We start from the raw sequence: 17,360 nt of genomic DNA, 5'->3' as shown, positions 1-17,360 counted from the left end.
GGTGAATTGTTTTGTTTGTTTGTTTGTTTGTTTTGTTTTCTTCCTCTGTTTTCAGACATTGATGAATGTCAGGAGCTGCCAGGCCTTTGCCAAGGTGGAAATTGCATTAACACTTTTGGCAGCTTCCAGTGTGAATGCCCAAAAGGTTACTACCTCAGTGAAGAGACAAGAATCTGTGAAGGTTGAGTCTTTTGAAGCTTCTTTCTCTGTCACAGTGCAGTTATTATGAAAACCACTAATTTTTAGCCTTAAATCCTAAGTGTATATGGTACACCCCACCCTTACCTAAAATCATTCTTCCCTAAAATCATTATCTTCCCTAATCTTCCCTAATTGCCAAAAATCATTATCTTTGGCACCAGTGATATAAATTAACACAAAGCTTGAAATGGATATATTAATGTTTATTTTAGATGCTAGACCTCAGCCATGTGTATTCAGCAAACTAAGGGGTTATTAATGATTTCTGGCTTCTCACCCTGCAAGTTTTATGATGCTCTCTGCATTTTGGGTGTGAGAGTAGCATTTTAATTTACTCAATATGAAGTAAAGTTCATACTGGTTTTCCTTCTATGTTTGAGATTTTTCATAACTGTTACAACCAAAATTGTAAATTGACCCTAAAACTAAAAAGAGACTAACCCTACTGTGAGAAGAAGGTGTGAATATCTTTTGTGAAGTTGATTTGCTCCTATTTCCGTGGCAATTTCAAGAACTTTTAGTTTATTCAGTGTGTTGTTTTGCACTTAAGAGAACTAAGGCTAAACTTAGAGGTTAAAACCAGAGCTGTATTTTCCCAGCTATTCTTTAAATGAAGCATTTTTGTTATCTTAGCGAGGTTTACTGTGGTTGTATTTCTCAGAAATATTTGTTTGGACTTGGACCTCCCTTGTTGACTGCAATGTATTTCCTTGATTTCTAGATATTGACGAGTGTGTTGCACACCCTGGTGTCTGTGGTCCTGGCACCTGCTACAACACCTTGGGGAACTACACCTGCATTTGTCCACCCGAATATATGCAGGTGAACGGAGGACACAACTGCATGGGTATGAAAAATGTCATCTTTACTAGAACTGTAAGATTATCAGACTGTTTGAGGGCCAGACCCTGTGCTTTCTGTTTATTTTGACTATTTTTAGCTGCCATTTGGTGTCATGTTGTCAGGAAAGGGATCCCTGTGATTGGCATGCAGCATTCAAGGGCTCTTACTCCCTAACAGGGCTCACTGTTCACTGGTTTATTTTAGCTGATCATTTCCACATGGTGGGATTTACCATAGAAACGGATCTCATGAGTATCTACACTGTATTTATGATTTCATAGGAGTTTGCTTTTCCCCCCTTGTGTCTTTAAATGAAAACAGAAAATATGTCACACAAGTCTAAAAGACTGTGGATTACATCAGTCATTAAATTATTTTTAAATGCCTGTGTTTATGTTGCATTCAGAAAACAGAGTTAATGAATCTTGTCTGGTTTGGTAGGGGGTTGATATTTACATAATATCATAATTGTCGTAATGTTGGTTACTTCATCAGTGCTTCATTTCTCACATCCAGACATGAGGAAAAGCTTTTGCTACAGAAGCTATAATGGAACCTCCTGTGAGAATGAACTGCCCTTCAATGTGACCAAAAGGATGTGCTGCTGCACATACAATATTGGGAAAGCCTGGAACAAGCCTTGTGAGCCGTGTCCAACTCCAGGAACAGGTAAAGCCTTCTGTGGTCACCCCATTTTGTTACTTTCTTTGCTTATCTGCTGCTTTGACCTATTAACTAAAGCTACCATTTCATCCCAAAAGAACTTTCACTGAGCAGTAATACTGGTGGTATTGGCTGACCCGAAATACCTCCTGTCTAGTCTGTCCTCCAGTGTAATTAATTTAGGAGAGTGTAATTTAGTTCTTGATAGTTGGAGACCCATTTATCCTGGTAGTCCTAGTCTGTCAGAACATGAAGATTGGGTTTCGTACTGAGTGTAGGAAGCCTTTCTAGATTTTTCAGCTGTGTCTCACATTTGATCTATGATCTGCTTGGTTGCTTTTACATCTCCTCTACTGAAGGTGGCTGAACTTGCAAAAATTGCCCAGTAAGTTTGGCATTACAATGGGAAGTAAAAAATTCTCTTCTCTAAATAGAGGTGAAAATAAGAAAGGACAGTTCATTTTCAGTCAGTCTTTATGGAATTGATTTCCTGGAATAAGACATCCCTGAAAGCTCAACTCAGAAAAGTCATAGGTGGGAGAATCACCAGCTTGGAGGGAAACCTGACATCCACTGAAAAATTCTTTACATTTCAAAAAAAGAGAAAACATGCTTAGAGAAAACTGAAAAACTCATGTGCCTGTTTCGTGCAAACACAGTTCGTTGTTCAATGTACTTGCCCCAAGTTTACTGGTTTAGTATTACTTCATCTATGCCTCTGGTGCTGTGATTTTAATATCATTTATGATTTTAGTGTAAAGAATGTATTGCGTCCATTCCAAGTGGTTTGTCCTGGTGATTTGAGGTAAACAACAGATAACTTAAGAAAGATTTTCCCTCACAGTAAAGAGGAGGAAAATGGGACTGAAAAGAAGAGAAAACTGCCTTTTTCTTTTCCTTCTTAAATAGGAGGAGGGAGAATGAAGGAATGCTCCTAGCAGTCAGGAATGGGAAATGGAAATAAGCTTGGGTGAGGAAATACATGATTGCTACTGCAGAAAACTCATGCAATTCTTTCATATAGTCATTTATCTAAATGTCATAAAATTGTCACCATGGTGACAACATGATGAGAAGAGTACAGCAAACTGCTAGCAGAGATTCATGCAATTAATGTTCTTGGGTAGAAGAAAGAATTCTCTTTTTAGATTGGTGACACTCAAATTCTCAAAAACTCCTGCAGCTTTTAATGATTTGTTAAAACCAAAATTGCTTGGTATTGTGCAAGCAGTTATGGGGTTTAAATATTTCCTGAAATATTTCAGTGTTGTCTTGTTAGCTTTTTTAAATGACTTTACTGTTTTTGCAGGCATGGTTGAACCTTTTTCACCATGAAAAGGGATTGTGTGTGGGGGATCAAACACAACTTCCAAGTGGAAATGGTTGAATAGCTGCACTTATGTTCTATAATCAGTTGTTTTGCAATCTGGAGGAGGGCTGCACATCACAGACAGAGGCTGGGGTATGCTGACCTTAACCACATCACCAGACTGAGCCCAGTGGCTCATTAAGAGCATTATTATGCCCTGATGAGGATTCTAAGTGAACTTCACACGCCCATGCATTTGCCTTTTTTTCCCTTGGTGAACAGAGCCCTTTATTTCTCTTTCTCTGTTTATTCTTAGCAATCAATCTCTGTTTGATGACTTTAAGTAGTAAAGACTGTTTTGTTTGGTTTTACACATTATGCAGATCACAACTATTAGCATACAGACTTTAACCAGAAATAATAGTTCTTTTTTGTTTGTTTTTTTTTACTGGAAGACGTGTAGAAAGCTGCTTCACTGTTACAATGTAATGAAGAATGTACAGAACTCTTTCATGGTTTGGTAATTTCAGGAGTGCCTGATCTCAGTTTTTTTTCCTGTTATGTGACAGATCTTTTTGTCCTAAAAAATAGTATAGTTATAAGTATATGGGGTTTTGAAATATTTTTAAAGTCACTGATGCAAAGCCAAGCTTACATAAGGTAAACCTCTGGCATATTTTTATGTGGATATTTTGGCAATTTGTATAAAGGCATTTTCATACAGTCCTTACCTAATTATATACCCTTTCTCTACACGGTAAAGACTGGGGGAAGGAAGTGTGAAAAACTGATTTTGGTGAAATTCATGAAACATGGAGGTAGCATAATAGAGCAAAAGAGGTGCTGCAATCTTTGGAGCCTCTTCCTCATCCTCCCAGACCTGATATATTTTATCATGGGAGTAGGTGATCACACAGGTGATCCTAGTGTCCCACTAGGACAGGGTGGTGAGCACAGGGCTCTGGTTTTGTCTGATGTATTTACTGACAGGCTTACTGACAGCAGTAAATGGCATAAATCTCCTTTCAGAAAATAACTGAGTTGCTAAGCCTCTAATCTTACACATAAGTAATGTGTAAAATATAATAGTGTATTAAATTATTATAGTAACAAGTATTAAATATGTATCTATGAGAGAGCAGTAAATTGCTGGATAGTAAAGCACTGTGGTAACAGCTCTGTAGCCCTGTACCCTGTACTGCAAGAATAACCTGGGTGAACGTGGTTATTTTCTACTTTCTTCTGTCCTACTGTTTAATGGCTTAGGACATGAAACTGTAAGACAGAGGAAAGCAGAAAATGCTGATGTTCAGATATACTGGATCCTGCTCGGCTAAGAGAAATGGCCAAGTATGTCTGAATGCAGGAAAAAGATTTTGCCAAATATTCTGAGCAGTGATTAACTAAATTTACTAAAAATGGGGATGTTTGGTGTAAAGGAGGCAGGAATTATTCCATTTATAATGGTAGTTAAACTTTTCAGAATTCATGAGCTGCTGAGGACCTGCCATTAAAATGTTGATGATAAGAAACTCAAACTACAGGCAGTAAAGACTATAACTGCTCCAGATTAAAGAGCATTACTTGTAAGAAGTAAGGAGCTGTTTGTTTTTCATTTTTTCGTGCTAGAATAGTTTGTCAGCATTTCAGGTTTAGAAACACATCAAAGGCAGGCTCCATACTCTTCCTCCTGTTAGGTAAAGAGGTTTCCTGTAGGTCCTCAGCAGCACCAAAGAGTGGGCCAGGCACTCATGGAAGTCTCCAGATATTAAACTTCCAGAAGCCCTTTGAATTTTATGTCAAACAGATGTTTTTGCAAATTTTACTCACCTTTTTGAAGCATATTTCACTTTAACCTAATGCCCTGAATGTACAAATAAACTGCTACACACCTTGAAATGCTTCCTTGCCAGTAGTTTGGAAACTGAATATTGAAACATATTTTTTTGGATAATTTGAATGCTGATATGATCTAAAAAGGTGCTGAATAGTGGCTGTGGCTGCATGGTTATTGTTTGCAAACTGTTCATTCAAACTGGTTGTGTCTCTACACTGGAATTACTTCATTTCCCTCAAACAGGTACAGATTCCTCTGGTGGTATTATGCAGTTTTGACATGCTTATAGTTGTAGGCCTGTCATTTTTTATGTTTCTACCTAAATAAAAAATTATTACTGTGAATAACTTTTTGTCTGGAGAGCACTGTTCTGACGCTTAAACCTCATCTGCAATAATTAATAGAATCCATGCTGGAAATTTTTCTCTGTATGTTGCAAACCCTCTTAATTTCAAACGCCTTTCCTAGAAAACTGTGGGTTAATTTATTTTACACTTCACACCAAGCATTTCCCACTCTCCAAGTGCAAAAACAAGGAATATAGAAAGAGCATATTGAAAAAATGTGGGGCTTGCAGAGCATCTCTTTTTAAAGCACAGTCTCCATTCTGCTGAACAGGTCAGTGGAACGATTCTCCAGTAATTCCACAGAAAATAAAATAGATAATATTGTGAAAAAAAGCATAGGTACTAGTAAATTATATTTATTTCTCATATTTGAAAATGCTGCTGTAGATACTCACTACAGATGCTTAGAAAACAGGAATAAACCTTAAGGAGTTCTATTAAAAAAAACAAACAAAACCAAACCAAAACCTGACTGAATGACTGCATTCTCAAATCAGACATTTACTCATGTGCCAAAGACTGCAAAGATGTGAGGAAAGTATGTTACTATTTCAATTTGCATTAATTTATTGGCAGTCTGAATTTTCAATACAAGCTATGGAAGGGACAATTGCTTTCCTGTATAGATTTGGCTTTAAACAGCCCTGGAGTAGCTGAGAAGACTGCATGTAATTCTTGGGAGATTTATGCATTCCCTGAAAATGTATTGCTCTATATTTTGCTCTAGTTGAATTCAAGAGCATATGTGGAAATATTCCTGGCTTCACTTTTGACATCCATACTGGGAAAGCTGTTGGTAAGTTTCACCAGTCTTATTTTATCCCAAAATTGTTTTGCATAATGTTTTTGCGCCAGCATGATGTTAACTAAATATTAAATATAAATATAAACTAAGTATTTCGTATACTAAAGTTGTTAAATTTCATTTTGGAGTTACAGTGGTGACAAAAATTGTGACCAATTTTTATGTAAAATATTTCCTTTTTTTTTAACTTTACTACATTTTATTGTGGTATTCTGCTCACCTGCCATCATTCGAGTTTGTGATTTTGAGTTTTCATTGGTGCGTTAAAAAGGTTTGCCTTCAAAAATACTGTGGGGCTTCTCTGCACATTTGTGAGTTTTGCATCTTGTCCAACACTTAGTGTAGCTCTGTTTTGATCACTTCCTGAACCTCATATGTCATTTTCTGTCATAATGGTTATATGTGTGATTTTTATAACCTGTTGTAATTTCTGTGGATTAAAAGGAACGTCTCAACTCAGTTTTAAACTCAGTGAAAATGAGAATCCTTGCAGTGTGTAAAGACATGATGAATTGTACTTAAAAGTAGCTCCTCTGCCTTTCAGACATTGATGAATGTAAGGAAATCCCAGGAATCTGTGCCAATGGAGTTTGCATCAATCAGATTGGCAGCTTCCGCTGTGAGTGCCCCACTGGATTCAGTTACAATGACCTGCTCCTGGTCTGTGAAGGTGATTTGGAATTTGGTTATTTTCTCTTTAGCCCCCTTAAGCTTATCCTAAAGGGAAGGGGAACACTTAATTCATGTGGTTTTCAAAATCTAAGAGACAGACTGTGAGCTTTTGCAGGGCTCATTATAAATCAGTTTAAGTGCTTGTTTTTAATATGGATGCACATGCACTTAATAAAATCTGTAATTGTGTTCTGTCAAGCTCCTAAATAGGAAGTCAATGCTTTTGTTTTGTTTTATTTTAGGGAGAAAAGTTAATTCTTATTCTTAGATCTTTTAAAAAAAAAGTATCTTGGGTTTTTTTTTCCAACTTACATCTCTTCTGCTACAGTTTTCGAGGCAGAGATACTCCTAGAAGCTGATAAAGTTTTGTGAGTTGTAAAGTCAGTAGGAGTTTTGTCATTTTTTCAAGGATTTTGCGCTAACATGTGCAACCTAAAAAGTTGCAAACTGTGCCACTTATTTTTTCAGCTCAAAGGCAAAGAGGAAGTTTTTTTAATACAAAAATTTCTTCTGGCAGATGTTGCAAATTTCCAAAGTTACTTTGATGTGTGGTAAGCTGGATTCATGGGATCCTCTTTCATCCAAAAGGTGACATGGATGAAGTGGTATTGATTTTCCTTTTTGTGTGCATTCCCAGCACACAGGGCTGGAGGTCAGGCTGCTCCAGCTTTGTGGAGGACTGAGGTTTCCTCTTGCACAGACAGGCAATACAGTGTAAATCTGAGGCAGGAGTGGTTTCTGATGTCTGAACTCTTGGTTTTTCAGATATTGACGAGTGCAGCAATGGGGACAACCTCTGCCAGAGAAATGCTGACTGTATCAACAGCCCTGGGAGCTACCGCTGTGAATGTGCTGCTGGCTTTAAACTGTCACCCAACGGTGCCTGCATTGGTAAGAAGTCAGATTACTTTTCTCACCTGTTTTTACCTCACCAATTGTATGCATGTGTTTCTTTCAGCATCTTTTCTTTTCTGTTGCCTTGTGCATTCTGCTGTTTTTCTTTATAGCCACATTTCTCAGTAAAAAGGAAAGAAAAGACAGAGAGATGTTTTTAAAGGACATTTCCTAGGTATCAGCCAAATCCTGACAGTAGTTTTATCCTCAAGGTGTGTAGGCAAGCACTTCCTGTAAAATGAAGTTGTCTTATGATTCAGATTTACTTACAGATAACTTTGAATCTGGTTTTAATCATAACAACGGATTGTAAAAACATCATTTGTGTAAAATGAGGACATAAGGGAGGTCGATAGCATGCACCATCTGTTTTGTGTTTTTGTTATAGATCGCAATGAATGTCTGGAAATTCCTAATGTTTGCAGTCATGGCTTGTGTGTGGACATGCAGGGAAGTTACCAGTGCATATGTCACAATGGCTTCAAGGCATCCCAAGATCAGACTATGTGCATGGGTATGGAGAGAAAATACTTTCCTGTGTGTGTGGTTTTTTTGGCTGTGGGCTCTTTGCAGCAGGGAAGATGAGTCTAATTTTTTCAGTAGGTTATACTGATATTAAAAAAAATTAATCAGGCATTTCTGGTTTTTTTTTTTTTTTTTTTGTGAATAAAGTCTGTGAAGCTGTCTTTGGAGGGGATAAATTAATTTGAGAAAAAAACTCAGAACAAAACAATGTGTTCTGAGATAGATCCACAGAAACATTTCCACAGACATACATCATTGTGGCTTATTCGATGGAGAGTTTTATAGGATGGATCAGAGAGTGATAGAGCTTGGAGTTAAAACCACACATTTTCCAATGATTTAAATCTATTGTGTTCATGTGTCATTTAAAAAAACAGAATCCCCCTTTTAATTTAACTTTATACTGATTTCTTGTGAAAATGATGATATGATAGAGATAAGAAATAAGATTGAACAATAAGAATGTTCTTGTTCTTTTAGTTCATAATCATAGTTCTTAATCTGTTTCGTTCTAGAGGGTTTTAAAATGAAAAGGTGATGCATTTCAACTTTAAACAGATATTTAAAACCTGTTTATATTGTAGTACATATTCATATTTGCCTAAAGTCTTCTCATACTTAAACTAAATCACACTTGTCAGACGATCAGAGGAGGATATTTGGGAAAGTGACCTGTTTTGACAATGCAGAATTTTGAACTAGCAGGACAAAATCTCAACAGCTTCCAGATCCCCATGAAACTCCAGAAATTACTGTAAGACACAGGAGACATTGAACTTTAGTGACTTTTAAAAATGGATATTTGCAAAAGTTTTTAAGCAGTCTTGGTAATTCTGGATGTGATGCTGATATTATCCATTTACTTGTGTAAATAGAATTGCATTTTCAACAGTTTGTCATGGGCTCTGAGGTAAAATATGTCCATAACAATTGATCATTTCAGGGGTATGATGCTTGATGGTTTGTACTCAGTCCTGATCACTTGTATATGGTAAAGAAATTAAGAAATGTTAGTATGGAAAAGAATGGAATGACTTCAGATAACTGCACATACACATTTATTTTTGCATGTGACAGTACCTTTTATTTTAAAATATACACAAAATTACATCATCTAGAGTTTTTCTCTGTGTACTGAGAAGCTGTAAAAACCTGTAGTATAAACACAAAATGTGACAGATGAAACGAGGGACTAAAGTCTAGGATATTGCAGTTGCGCACAGACAACACATCACCCATACCTGGGAAAACCAGTTCCTACCTGCAGTTTGTCTCTGCTTGCAGATGTTGATGAGTGTGAACAATATCCATGTGGAAATGGAACCTGCAAGAACACAGTTGGATCATACAACTGCCTGTGTTATCCAGGATTTGAATTAACTCGTAATAATGATTGTGTGGGTAAGAGACCTAATCCAAGCTCTTATTTTCATTGCTGCTGGCTTGGCATGCCAAGGAGGACAGTGTCTAGTTAAACAGAAGAGATGTCAGGGTGTGAAGAAAATTAATTGAGTGCAGTCGCTTCTGCTGTTACCAGCCCTAGAGATTAATCCTTACTGTCATGTTTTAAACTAATTAAAAGTGTTTTTTTAATTACAGCCAATTGAGATTACAATTACAGCCAATATAATATTATCCTAAATATCTGGACTACTGGGGCAACTTGGAGTTCACTGATGTTTTAATGCATCTCTCAACTCCTTTAGACTACCTTGGTATTTACTGCACATCTCTGGCTGCAGGCACAGTCCACAGGCACCACTTGTTCTATCCCACCTCCAGAGCTGCCTCATGAATTTAAAATAATTCCTTTATTTCACCCTTTTGCTTGACTCTTGCACAGGGTGAGAGAGAAGAAGCAGACCAGCAGTAAGAAAGCAAGGACAGCTGATCTGTAACCTGACAGATCTGCTCTCCTAAAATGAGCAAAGTTAAACAGAGCTGGCACAGGCATTGCTAAATACAATCCCTAAAGCACAGGGCACCAGAGTATCTGATGAGTTTGGACTACTTTAATTCCTGGGCTCTTGTGATAAAGCAACCAACACCTTCCTGGGCTGAGAAACAGGCTCATGAACCTGGAGGTCTCCCTCGTGCAGAGCATAAGCAAAGAAAAGAGGGAGGCTTTACACTCCTTCCTGCTATAGAAGCAAGACACAGCAAAGTCTAATTGTTCCTTCAGCTTCAGGAGAGAACTAATACCTCTTTTAAAAAGCATTTTAATTCTCTTCTTGTCCAGGAAAGAAAAAATTTATGTAACAAGAGTTTGCTGGAAAGTACAAGTTTTTCTTACAGCATGATGCTTATCCAATATCCTTTTCATGTATTCTTCCTCATCCGTATTTTTCCTAATGCAGTGCTCCTTTAAGTCTGCATTACTGGAGTAACCCTACAAAATAACAAAATAACAAGCATTCTAAAACAACATTTGCAGAGCTGCTATGAAGGAGAAAATCATCTTGTGGAAAGCAAATTACATGGTCCAAAATTTGGATTGGCACGGACAGGTTTTTAGGAGGAAACTCAAGTGTGTATGGATCCAGATAAAATCCAGAGTACCTCACGTAACATTTTCTCCTCTGTTGGTAGACTTGGTGTCATGCAGTCCCTTAGCAGTAATTGAATATCTCCAGATGCTATAACTGAGGTAATGCTAGAAGCTTGGAAATTGTAATACCCTATTAAAAAAGTGGGGTTTAATTAGAACGTGCGTCTTAATGCCTGAGCGAGAGTGACTTTCCTCCAGCTGTCACCTGATTTCTTGTTACTACAAAATGTACCTTTTCCACAGAAATGCTAAGTATTGAAACTTGAGTGTGTTCATAACATACTGTATGTAGTATGTTGGGACTCAACTCTCACTTCTTAGATTCAGTTCTGAAATTTTTAATTTTTTTTTCTCAGATATTGATGAGTGCAGTTCCTTTGGTCAGGTGTGCAGAAATGGACGGTGTTTCAATGAAATTGGTTCTTTCAAATGTTTGTGTAATGAAGGATATGAGCTTACTCTGGATGGCAAGAATTGTGTTGGTACGTATGAAACCACATGATGTTCAAGTATTGATGAGCTGAAATAAACTAATAGCTTCCATGTAGAGGGAAGCAACACAGTCTGAAATATCAAAAGAGAATGATGGTGACTTAAATGAAAACACATTTTTTTGGAATAGTTCCTGGTCTTCAAGCAATTAATTGCCTTAGAAAAAGAAAATTATTAAAGAACCCTTCAGTGTTTTTCATGTTCTGTTACTAGAAGAATTACAAGATTCTAAACCTTTCTTGATTTCCTCCATTCCCCAAAGATACCAACGAGTGTGTGGCACTGCCTGGTTCGTGCTCTCCTGGTACCTGCCAAAATTTGGAAGGATCATTCAGGTGCATCTGTCCACCTGGATACGAAGTAAAAAGTGAAAGTTGCATTGGTAAGGCAAGTTGTAACTGTTGGTCCTGAACAATTTAAGAAATTGTATGTGGTTCTAATTGGGTGGAAAGCAGTTGTACACCCTAATGGTTGTTAATGTTTCCTGACTTAAGGTGACAGGTAATAGGTATGAAAAGTCTTCAGGAAGAGATACTGAAAAAGAAGGCAGAAGAATATTTTGTACTGTATAGTACTCCACTTTGAACATTGATGTCTTCATTAATGCAAAGAAAAATACCTTTTAAAAAGGAAGTATTTTATCTTCCAGTGACTTTTGAAAAAATATAATTTATATAACAGATATTCTCACTGTATTTATGTAATTTTACAGAAGGCAATTATTGGCAATCAATGCGTGAACTAAGCATTTGGGTCCAGAGGGAAATTAAGTTTAAAAATCTTGATAAAATTACGATGCTTAAAGGAACAATCAGTTAAGTCAGTTTCTTCTAACAACAGTTTTCTGATTTTAGCGTTTTATATAATGCCTCTCAAGTGCTGAGATTCCCAGGAGGAGAAGGAGGATACAGCAGACCTGCCATCAATTTTTATGTTTTAGTTTGTTCATAGAGGTCTCACGTAAAGCCTTGAATGCCATTCAGGAGCTGAATATCACACACTGAACTAAGATTTGCTGTGGCAGAGAGCAACAAATAAATCCAAATTACAAATTGCTTTTCCAACAGAGCAAAGCATGGGATACTGTGAATTTATTGGACATTTAAGATTTGACTTACTGCCACCTAATCTGTGTGGCTGCAGGAACAGGAACCATTTTGAACTTTTTGTCTTGAACAAAAGGATTTATTTTTCTAAGCCCCGGAGTTCTCTCAGACAGTTGTATCATGCCACCAATATTCAGTTTGCCTGCCAATTTCATGATTTCTTTTGGCAGCTGCTAGCTCCTATTAGCAGTTATGTTTGAGGTGAATTCAAATCACCCACAGTTCTAAAGTCATGAATATAAAATAATGGAAGCTTTTGATTTTCAAGGAATGTTACTGTTTATGGCCTCTTTAGTACCTTCTCAGAATCTGTGTTTTTGAGAGCATCAGTGACTGCCAGACAGATTTTTGCCCAAACTGAATGAAAGGGGCTTGCTTGCATTCTTTTGTCATTCTGCCATGTGTCCAGAAAATCTGAAGCTAGAGCTCCTAGGAAGTGCCCAGATTATCACATGTGATTGCACTAAAACTTAGATTAATATTTTGACAGCCCTTGTAGCAGATGTTTCCCATTACTCTCTATTGATGTTGTATGCAAACAGCTTTATGAGAATCCAATACTGCTGCCTGTGATGTGAAGACTGGCAGTGGCTGATTTCTTTGTGAGCTCAGGGTGATTATATGCAGGAGAAAACAGAAAACTGGGGCCACAGAAAAATCCTTAGCTTTCACCTTCCCATGTGATATATTGCCTTCCATTGTATAAGAATAAAGGGGAAAGGACTTGTTTACTTCCACAGTCTGTCTAGTCACCTCTCCATCGTGGCCACAGAAAGAGCCTTAGCACCAAACTATTCATTGCAGTAATAATGAGCACTTCAAAAGAGCAATTTTCCTATGCAGCTGAATTGCTAAGCTTTGTATATTAACAGCTGTCACAGCAACTGGGAAATTATTTACCATTTTCTCTGAGGTAAGCTGACTTAGAATACTTCACACAGGAAGTAGCCTGGGAAGCTACTGCAGAGTTCAGCCAAATGCCAGATTGTGCTGCAGTGGTTTGTCCATGTGCTGTACAGAATGGCAATTTCTGAAAGTGGGACTCAAGGTGGAATTTTTCAGAAGTCAGTAGATTCACAGAATCTACTCCTACCTGATTTCTTCCATCGCTCCACGTACATTGTCCGAATAATAAAGATTGTAAAGATTTCCATTGTTTTCTTACCTGCTGAAAACAGGGTGGTTTTCTAAAATTCAGTACAGCAGAGAATTCAGTAAATTTGGGAAAAAATGGCACTACAAATTGGAGTGTTCAACATCCATGAAGCTAATTTTCATGGTGAGAGCCTTGTTCCTGCCTATACTTTGGTCAAGCACAGTGTGGCTTTTACTGTAGAATGCTTATATAGCCACAGGCTTCTGTGATGACTCTTCCATTATCCTTACTAAAAGACTCAAAAAGCATTGTACTTTGAAGATTATTAAACTACATCTCATAATTTATCAGATTATAATTACCTTTAAAAATTACCTTAGCAAGGCAGCTTATATATTCTTTTAGTACTTGCAGAACAGGATAAGTTAAAATATAGTTTTGAATAACAGATATGAAAAATTAAGGGTCTCTTAATATATTTATTTTCCTGTTTTGTCTGTACAGATGGGGGATGTATACCTGATCCTGTCTGAGCTGCACAGTTCTACAGGCACTTGACATTTACACTAAATACTAATACTTTGGCTTATGCTTTTGATAATTATTTAATATAATATGTAATTATATACAGCTATTAAAAATAAATTTTAACTGTCTTCTAATAGTAATAGATCATTGATTATTCAGTAGAAGAGGAATAATTTTTAAATAGCACAATGAGAGTGGCAGTAAAAGACTGCTAAATATAAATCTGGGCATGTAAATACAATTAAAGGTGTCACTCTACTAATAACTAGCTGTAGTTTCAATCCCAGAATCTGACAGGAAGCATGGAAAAAATATACCTTTAATTAAAAAGAACTCCCAACATACAGATTCTAAAAAATAATCTTTGGATGTTTTATAGAAACATTTTTGTTTACAGAAGAATATTGTTCCTATGGGAAATATATTTTGAAAGCATTTATTTAATGTTTATATTTTGAATATAATGAAGAACAGAGAATGGTATTTAGAAAAGTGGGTGCATGCCAGTGGGAAACTCTAACTTGAAGGAGTCAGTGAAACCTACAGTCTGCTTTAACTTTTGGCCACTTTGTTGGAAGCTGCTCCAGTGAAATCAGTGAATAAATAAATAAACAATCTTCCTTAACCAAGGATAGTTCACAGCAAGTGAGGTATTGTAAATGCAGGTGAACCCGGTGGGAAGAAATGCTGATGTCTGACTCCAGTTCAGAAGGCTGAATGATTTCTTTATTATAACTATGCTATAATACATTGATATACTGTTTAAAGGAGATACTGAACTACATACCTACTTTTCTAACTACCATATCTAACTCCTCACAACTCCTGACCCTCTCTGAGAGTCCAGACTCAGGTGGGTTGGATTGGCCACCAGGCTCAAACAATTCTCACCAGAATCCAACCAAGCAATCACCCTGGGCAAACAATTCTCCAAACACATTCCACATGGGAAAAACAAGGAGCAGAAATAGAAATTGTTTTCTCTTGCTTCTCTCTGTGCTCCTCTATGAAAAATCCTGAGAGAGAGAAGAATGTGCCTGCCACAGTGAGGCTATGGTGAAGTTTCTCCATTGCTTTTTACAGATATTAACGAGTGTGATGAAGATCCCAACATCTGCCTCTTCGGGTCCTGTACAAACACCCCGGGAGGTTTCCAGTGCATCTGTCCCACAGGTTTTGTGCTGTCTGATAACGGGCGGAGGTGCTTTGGTGAGTTCATGGATAAGGAATGCAATAACTTGGTCTAAAAGATAACAGATACTCTGTGGAAACGTCTCCCAGTTTATATCTTTACGAGGACTGCTAAATGCCTTTTTAAAAAGTATGAAAAATACAGGTCTGATGTTATTTCTCTCAGGGCAGACAGTCATCATCTGACTTGGGAGAAGGTTCTAGCTCTGCATAACTGTATTTTCTTCTCCCAGATACTCGTCAGAGCTTCTGTTTCACCAACTTTGAGAATGGGAAGTGCTCAGTCCCAAAGGCTTTCAACACCACAAAGGCCAAATGTTGCTGCAGTAAAATGCCAGGAGAAGGATGGGGTGATCCTTGTGAGCTCTGTCCAAAGGAAGAGGAAGGTACATATTAAAGTTTAGAATTTGTTGCTGGGGGCAAAGGAGGAAGACATTGGTGTTGTGCTTTTTGTTCATTAGAAAGTGAGATCTTTCTGGCATTTGCTCTCAGTGGCTCTTTCTAGCAAAAGGAATAAAATTAAATGGAAGAAAGCACAAAGAAGAATACTTATTTCTTGGTTTTGCTCTGTACTAGTATCCTTTTTGGATGACTTTAACCATCTGTCATGATTCTATCCCTCACTTGCTCTATTTTTTAAAGAAAATGTATCTCTACAGTTGCTTTTCAGGACCTGTGTCCATACGGTCATGGAACTATTCCTGGAATTGATGATACACGTGAAGGTAGGTATTCTTCTGAATATAAGAAGTAAATATTAATACTTAAAACTATACTTGGATATTACAGTATGTGACAGTTTACTCCTCACAGCTGCTGGTGACAAGAGGCTGACCTGTAAAATATGTTAAAAGAACACTTCTTGAGTTACATGACTCGAGACAAACATAATAGGCTACTTAGGTTTTTTTAAATGTTTTTTTATGACTTGAAATGCATAATCTGAGTGGCTGCTAATATCTTCCTGCTTTTTAGATGTCAATGAATGTCTTGAAAACCCAGGAATTTGCTCTAGTGGTCACTGCATCAATACTGATGGATCGTTCCGCTGTGAGTGCCCCATGGGGTACAACTTGGATTTCACAGGAGTGCATTGCATAGGTGTGTGCAGTTATAGGAACTGAAACTCTAGAATTTAAAACACAGCTTGTCCCAGTTCTCTTCACTCTGCATTTATTCATTATGTACAGATACAGATGAATGTTCCATTGGCAACCCCTGTGGAAACGGAACGTGCTCTAACGTGGTTGGCAGCTTTGAGTGCAGCTGTCACGAAGGATTTGAGCCAGGCCCAATGATGAATTGTGAAGGTAACCTGCCCTCTTCATTTTTTTTTCCTTTGGCTTTTGTCCAATCCTCAGCATTCAACTTAGTTTATTAGCCATGTCTTTCATGCTGTAATAACTTGGAAGAATAAAAGGTTTCTATGCTTTGAGATAGGTCATTGGAAAAGAAATCTGAATTGATTTAAGCAGAACTTTTAGTTTATCACAGAACTTCCCACACTCAATGAGAATGCCCCACGTGGGACATTCTCACAAATGTTATATTTTATGAATCACAGTTAGTTTGCTTTTTGAAGCTGACATTTCTCACCACACAGAAGTACATTAAATATGAGCATATAATAAAAACCTGAAATAGGCCTGCCCTAACTTGCCATACTAAGCTCAAGTAGTTCTATATATATATATACTATGCCAATATTCTTAAGCAGAGCATTCAATTTTCTCTAGTTACTCAAAAGCTAATGGTTTGAATTACCTTTCTGATCATTTTAGCTGAAAAGAAAAGCATAGGTGTAATAAAACCTTCTTGATGATTGTTTTGAAACATGGTTAGAGAATGACTGTTTTGTTTCTCTCTGCCCAGATATCAATGAGTGTGCTCAGAACCCTCTGCTCTGTGCTTTCCGTTGTATCAACACTTATGGTTTCTATGAGTGCACCTGCCCAGTGGGATATGAACTAAGGGAAGACCAAAAGATGTGCAAAGGTAATGACAGATCTATAGAATTCTCCCCACCTTCCATCACCAACACGCACTCCAAGTATTTCTGTGCATCTTGCATTCATCCTCTCGGTGGAATGTAGCAAAGAGCCCAGCAGGCGATGATTTGCTCTTTCAGAACTCACAAAGAAGCCGTATTTAGTGTTTTTGTCATCAAGTGTAACCCTTGATGGGGACGGCAAAGCCAAGAAGGTCACAGTGGTGGATTTCATCTTTAACATGACAAGATGGTACAGCTCACAAGGATCAAGATAACTGCATATAATCATAGATTTTGGACATTTTCTTCAGTG

At 37.4% G+C, this 17,360-nt stretch overlaps 1 protein-coding gene across 1 annotated transcript in view; it reads left to right on the top strand.

Annotated features, from left to right (window-relative positions):
* The window catches only part of FBN2 (fibrillin 2), a 118,051-nt gene that overhangs the window by 86,091 nt on the left and 14,600 nt on the right, over positions 1 to 17,360 (top strand). Inside the window, exons 39-54 of the mRNA XM_068177548.1 lie at positions 56 to 181; positions 923 to 1,048; positions 1,561 to 1,713; positions 5,928 to 5,996; positions 6,550 to 6,675; positions 7,443 to 7,568; positions 7,960 to 8,085; positions 9,381 to 9,497; positions 11,001 to 11,126; positions 11,399 to 11,518; positions 14,950 to 15,075; positions 15,291 to 15,443; positions 15,717 to 15,782; positions 16,033 to 16,158; positions 16,248 to 16,367; positions 16,930 to 17,052. Of these exons, the coding sequence (XP_068033649.1) occupies positions 56 to 181; positions 923 to 1,048; positions 1,561 to 1,713; positions 5,928 to 5,996; positions 6,550 to 6,675; positions 7,443 to 7,568; positions 7,960 to 8,085; positions 9,381 to 9,497; positions 11,001 to 11,126; positions 11,399 to 11,518; positions 14,950 to 15,075; positions 15,291 to 15,443; positions 15,717 to 15,782; positions 16,033 to 16,158; positions 16,248 to 16,367; positions 16,930 to 17,052 (1,929 nt within the window). The remainder of the gene's footprint in view (positions 1 to 55; positions 182 to 922; positions 1,049 to 1,560; positions 1,714 to 5,927; positions 5,997 to 6,549; positions 6,676 to 7,442; positions 7,569 to 7,959; positions 8,086 to 9,380; positions 9,498 to 11,000; positions 11,127 to 11,398; positions 11,519 to 14,949; positions 15,076 to 15,290; positions 15,444 to 15,716; positions 15,783 to 16,032; positions 16,159 to 16,247; positions 16,368 to 16,929; positions 17,053 to 17,360) is intronic.

This window comes from Anomalospiza imberbis, chromosome Z, assembly GCF_031753505.1.
Source record: "Anomalospiza imberbis isolate Cuckoo-Finch-1a 21T00152 chromosome Z, ASM3175350v1, whole genome shotgun sequence".
NCBI classification, from domain to species: Eukaryota; Metazoa; Chordata; class Aves; order Passeriformes; family Viduidae; genus Anomalospiza; species Anomalospiza imberbis.
Note: the sequence above shows the minus strand (reverse complement) of the source record. Positions and strands in the feature narration are given on the sequence as shown.